The sequence below is a fragment of the Nymphalis io genome, chromosome 30, assembly GCF_905147045.1.
Source record: "Nymphalis io chromosome 30, ilAglIoxx1.1, whole genome shotgun sequence".
Lineage (NCBI taxonomy): Eukaryota > Metazoa > Arthropoda > Insecta > Lepidoptera > Nymphalidae > Nymphalis > Nymphalis io.
Window position 1 is genome coordinate 3,785,265 of NC_065917.1, and position 6,240 is coordinate 3,791,504.

General features: G+C 33.1%; 2 protein-coding genes across 2 annotated transcripts; both read right to left on the reverse strand.

The window, feature by feature from the left end:
- Positions 1 to 158: 158 nt before the first annotated feature.
- LOC126780117 (uncharacterized) lies at positions 159 to 1,820 on the reverse strand. The gene is made up of 3 exons (XM_050504383.1): positions 1,731 to 1,820; positions 832 to 1,215; positions 159 to 395 (listed from the first exon to the last, which is right to left on the reverse strand). The coding sequence occupies exons 1-3, from the start codon at positions 1,768 to 1,770 to the stop codon at positions 205 to 207; spliced, it is 615 nt and encodes a 204-aa protein (XP_050360340.1). The 5' UTR covers positions 1,771 to 1,820; the 3' UTR covers positions 159 to 204.
- Positions 1,821 to 3,464: 1,644 nt separating this feature from the next.
- LOC126780157 (uncharacterized) lies at positions 3,465 to 6,173 on the reverse strand. The gene is made up of 3 exons (XM_050504429.1): positions 6,044 to 6,173; positions 5,101 to 5,189; positions 3,465 to 3,731 (listed from the first exon to the last, which is right to left on the reverse strand). Exons 1-3 carry the CDS (start codon positions 6,129 to 6,131, stop codon positions 3,534 to 3,536), a joined length of 375 nt encoding a protein of 124 aa, XP_050360386.1. The 5' UTR covers positions 6,132 to 6,173; the 3' UTR covers positions 3,465 to 3,533.
- Between the last annotated feature and the right edge of the window lie 67 nt (positions 6,174 to 6,240).

Below are 6,240 nucleotides of genomic sequence, written 5' to 3' on the forward strand. Positions count from 1 at the left end.
TTGATATTGTAATTTTAAAGTAATATATATGAAATAAACGTTTCAAATAAAAATTGACTATTTTTTTTTTAATTATTATAGCCAAAAAATTATGAAATGTACCTAATATAATATTTTGTCATAGATGACGGCAGTTCATCTTTTTTTAATAGTATATATGTTTTTAAAATAAAATGATTTAAGATTTAATTAAATTTAATTCAATTATTCTTGGTCCACTTCTTCTTTGAAAGTGCGATATATAACAGCAGCTTTATTTACTAAGTTATCTGTGTACATTTTTAAAATTTTCGAAGAAAGGACTTCTTTGATTGTACGTAAAATTGATTTTGTATCGATTTCGTACATCATTGATAGTTTACCGTTATTGTTCTTGAATTGAACGACTTCTGGTTCTGAAAAGTTTTTTTTTAGTACAAAATAGCCAAGAGGCTTAGATATAGTGCCTAAGGTCGTATAAAAAACCGAGATGGTCTTGTTGATAGTACACTTATGATAGTTGCAAACACAGGTGCACTTTCTATGCCTTCATTGTCATAATTCGATGGGACGGCAACCCGACGAGACCGGAAAGATATCAGACGCAGGATCAACGGCTTTACGTGCTTTCCGAAGTTGGAAGTAGGAAGTGTGTACACTACACACTTCCATCTTTCAGACTCCGGGCTGCTAGTGAGAATTTTCGACATAAAAACTTTCTTATCGGGATTTGAACGCAAAACCTGCCGTCTTATCCACTAGTCCAATGAGGCAGAACACTATAGAACTGGTAAATAAAAAAATATTTTGCACAAATCATACCCCAATAGAATAAACGAGATAACTACTAACTTATATTGTATTTTTTCAATTTCGCTCTGTAATTCGGTAAATCATTGTCATCCGGCTTCTCAAATAGTCCCATAACTTTATTCAGCAATCCCGAAACTACATTTCCCGCTATTTCTGTATCGTCGCCATCTTTACGCCGGTCGCCATTTGCATAATCCTCTGTTTTTATGGCAAAGACAATACTTTCAAGTTCCCTGTGGTTTGGTTTACTTTTTATTTTAAATTGCTTGAAGTTTTTAAACTGTTTTCGCGCCGTGTCTGCGATTTCATCGAATTTGTCGGATGGTACAACTTTATGTATGAGAGTGTCGCCGTTTGGTTTGTTGTCGCCCTTCCTTACTTGAACAAGAACGTAGGTGCCGCCTTCATTCAACAGCGCTGTGCCTGTAAAAAGGCTCTTATAACTTTATAATTTAAAAAAGTGTCGGTTGTGGCCAAGCCTTGGAAGCGCAACAGACAGACAGACAGATTTATTTACCTTTGCTTTTATAATATTATTTTTAGATTACGGTTTTGAGTCTATAAAATAAGTTCTATATTAATCAAACAACTTGTTTCTATATATATTGCCCTTGTTTAATTTCTATCAATATATATATATATATGTTGTTATTATTTATTTATTTATTAAGGATCTCCAACAAAGCATACACACTTACGAGTACATTACATCGTGGAATAATATTTTAAAGTATGTGTGCTTCTTCAATTAAAGGAGACCGCAGCAAGCAATTTATTAAATTATTTATATAAAAAAAATTCTTGTCGTTTATTTAAAAAAAAGTTGTAGTTTTTTTAATATCCGGCCGGTCAATCAAGGTTAGATAACGAATAGTTACCGGATAACCGTTTTATTTCGAATCATGATTATATTGGGAGGAATTGATTACTATACGTACCAATAATAAAAATATAAAGAATTTTCTTCAAACAAATCATAATGAAACACTTTCAATTCATGAATATTCAATCGAAATGTAATTATTCAAATTGCATTAAATTAATAATGGTTTTATAATTTTATTATTGAATTAATGATTATATCCAATGTGCACATTAATATTTAATTATGTGCTTAATGTATTTTTTGTTAAGTGATTGGAATGTATGTCTGTGGTTATCTCGGATTTCGATTCGCTGTGTGAATTTATTGGGATTCTATTTAAAAAAAAAAACTGACTGATGTTAGAAAGGAGGAAATGTATCCTTGGTTTATGAACGCGTTAGTGAAACTCGTAAATTTGCCGGTCCGTTTCGGCATGTCACTGTGACATGTTATGTCACTTGTGCATGTAGTTACACTGGCTCATTCGCTTTTCAAGCCGGAACGCAACAATACTATTGCTGTTTAGCGGTAGAATATCTGATGGGTGCTACCTTTTTTTTCGGATTGTGTAATACTGTTGGCCTTACTGGCCTCACAGCATCACCGGGCGGGATGGGCGAGTTGAACTCAGCCGGATGTTGGGAGCCACACAAGGCTCAAGAGAGACGGACGTCCTAAGGGTGCCTCCTGTGAGGCCGGACCTCGGCTTAGGACTCCATTGAAATCGGGAGGGAGGGACGTGTGCATTATAAGCGCCGTCATACGCCTAAGCGTTGACGGGACGTAACGTAAGAGGGTCGTCGACCCCGCCAGCGGGGTCGGTTTGTGTTCCCTAACAAGTGCATGTTGGCAGCGGTGAGTGGGTGCTAGCTACATAGACGGGCTTGCTTGCTTGGTAGTAAGGCCACCTAGTGAATTGTAATCTTTTAGCGATCTTCTCGTTGCTTGTTTTGGAGATCGAATTCTTGTCCAGAGCACGTTAATATATGTTTATATTTTCATAAATATATTGTTTTACATTTAGGTAAGCATATTTATTACATACAATGTATATTTCTAGATTCTGACTGCCTCGTTAGTCTAGTGGCTTGATGTAAGGCCGCAGACCCGGAGGCACTGGGTTCAATTTCCAGGTCGGGCTAATAAAAAGTTATTGGGTTTTTCTATCAGAAAATTCTCAGTAGCATCCCGGAGTCTGGAAGTTGGAAGTGTGTAAAGTCCCGTGCCTCGAAAAGCACGTAAAGCCGTTGGTCCTGCGACTAAACTCTTTTCGGTCGTGTCGGATTGCCGTCTCATCGGATTATGAGAGTGAGGGAAGAGAGAGTGCATCTGTATTTCCGTACAGCTTGTGCACTATAATATCTCCTGCGCAGTTGGTTAATCTCTCTTGAGATTGGCCAACGTGGCCGAAATCGATCTGGAGGACATTATTATTATTTGCAGATTCATAGCGGTTCCGTCAATAACATTTCTTCTACAGATTTTGAGTTTCAAACCTTAAATATATGTAATTTTATTTAGCTTGTTTAAGCTTTTAAAATAATACATTATATAAATTTGATAACAAAACTACGCTCGATAGTGATGTAAAATGGATTCCGCCTAAGCAATTATTGATTAGAAATAATTGTAGTTTCAATAAAATGAATAGGTATATCAAAATAACAATACCATTAATTTGCAATTCATTTTCAAATAAGACAACTGAAAAAAAACTCATTTAGGTTAAACTATTAAGGCTGTATGACGAAAGATTTTTGTCTTTTCCAAGAGGAAATATTTTATTGATAAAAAAAAATTCTGTCAGTTTAAATGTCAAAAAATATTTTTTTAATTTTTATTTTCTATTGGCTTATACAAGTTTTGCAAAACGTCGCTATATTAAATATCCTCCTACGTTTCTTCTGTAACCGTGATCCATCGCTAAGACATCTACTTTAATGTCGCGATGTTTATATACATCGCTGAAATCGATCGTAATCGATTTAAATAAGCTCACGAAAGACACAGCCGCTTGATTCGGTGCAATATCGGTTATGTTGACGCATACAAAACATATAATTAGGCTGTTTTTCTGAAAAAAAAAGAATCGTTATATTGTTAGTAATACGAAATAGTTTGAAACGCGTTCACGTATTAATGAAAAATTAAAATAAAAAAATGTTTTACTGATAACAATTAAGCCGAACTAATTGCAAGGTTGTATAAGGTTTATACCCGTATTAGGATACCTTGCTTTTCCACAAAGACAAATAAAAGTTAACAAAAATTAATTAAAAAACACAGCTTTATATATTTCATTTTTTAATTCATGACATTGTTTAATTTAAATTTATTTTTGATTTAATTTAATGGAATTTAATTTAATTTAATGTGATTTAATTTAATTTTATTTTATATATTTGAATTAGTCTAATTTAATAAAAATTAATGTGATTGATTCTTTTGATTAGTATGAATTTGAATTGATTTGATTTAATTCAAATTTTTTTTTGATTTGATTAATTTGGATTTGATTTAAATAATTTTAGTTTAATTTGGTATTATAATTTATTTGGAATCAATTTAATCTAATTTATAATATGTAAAAGCTGTAGTATATTATTATTGTAATTTTTGTCTTTTTACTATTTATTTGTATTTATGATCCCTTTTACTGCTTATAAAACATACAATAATCGATAGCACCACCCCCGATTAAGTAAGTTGGAATCGGAGTTCGGATTATCTGGTGTACGCAGTAAGTTAAAGCGTTTCAGTACTCCTAAATACCAGGGCCACATGAAATGTGCAATATCTTGCTAAATAAGTCACAACTAAAGAGACTGGACGCGTGGCTTATTTTTAAGAATGGCTTCTTAACCGTAGAATAAATTCGTACTCAGTTATGCAGTCTTATTCCTTTTTTCCTCTTATATAAATTGAATTTATTTCTAAATATTTGATTGATAACAAACATTTTTTAGTAACAAATTTTGTAAAATAAACCACTAAACTCTGCACAATTTACTAATTCATTAATTAATGAGTCGATCATGATTTTTTTCTTGCACGTTGTTAGGAACGAAAAACACGGTACCTAACACCTGAACCCAACCCGCGGGCGTGTGCCGCGGGATCACACTGGTTCGCTTATAATTTTAGAACGGACATAATATATATAGTATGTTTATATGTTACTAATTTTTGTGATATAACTTATCATTTTTTTATATAATCGACGGATGCATAAATGAGGCACCTGATTGTAAATGATCACCACAGCTGTGTAAGAAATATTAACCACATCTTACATCACCAACGCAACAATGAGATCTAAAATGTCATGTCCCTCATGCCTGTAGTTTCACTGGCTCACTCACTCTCAAGCCAGCATACTAAGTAGGATGATCTTTTTATTTATTGATTTGTATATATATTATATTATATAATTATTTACATACCGATAAATCAATTTTATACGATTTGATACCAGCTGGAACGATGTGTGTCTTGTTGTAAAATACTTGAGCGTAGTCCCAAGATGAGTCACCTAAATGAATATATTAATGAGAAAAAGGCATCGTTGAGTACAATTACAATATGAAATAGTTAGCAGACGAATGAGCTATCTAGTGGTAACGAGTCACCAACGCCACCAATGGTAGTCTAAGAAGTATTAACCGTTTCTTACATCGCCAATGTTCCACCGAAACTAAGATGTCATATACCTTGTATCATATACCATAAGTATTGCTATTTATCTGATGAGTGGGTAGCACCTACCCACGGGCTTTTCCTAAGCACTCCCCCCACTTATTTAATTATATGAATTTAATTTAATGGCACGGCCAGACCATCGCGATAAACTCGCACGTGGGGATGAGAACTAAGCTTATTAATTATTAGACACATTTAAATAATTTAATACAATACAATGTAATAATAGTCCAGTTAGTTAAGCATAAAAAGGTAGAAACTGAGATAATCGCGAAATACCGATTTTTGTGACCTTTGACTTTGAAGACACCATAATTTTTGTGCGTGGCAAAATTTAGGTGAATACTCTTATCTACCATATTCTCTCAATACGAGGTTGATCCTTAACTAGACTGGTCTATTTACAATTATAATATTGTTAGAGAGAGATCACTCAAAATCTGTTTATATAATTGTCTCTTTTGCACAGTCTCTTACTATCTCGTCGTGCCGTACTGACGAAAATTTAGAAGAAATCTGCGAGAACACATTCAAAACTAACTGCAGAAGATAGTTAAATGTCAAAAAGTGTTATGCGACATTGACTATAATAATAAATTGTAACACTTAAACTTCAGGATACACGTATCAAAATAGCGTATCACAAGACCGCTTGTGGTTTATTCCGTTTATTATATATATATTTACCAAATTTATAGTCACACGAGTAATCATATCCACAATAAATGCTTCCTATTATAAACAGGATGGCAAAAATAACGACTTTTCCCACCATTATCTATTACTCATAAAGAATATTAACGAATTAAAAATGAAAATCGCAAATAATTGATTTGTCACGATTGTAATGTAATTAATTAAACGCAGACGAAGTACATTATACC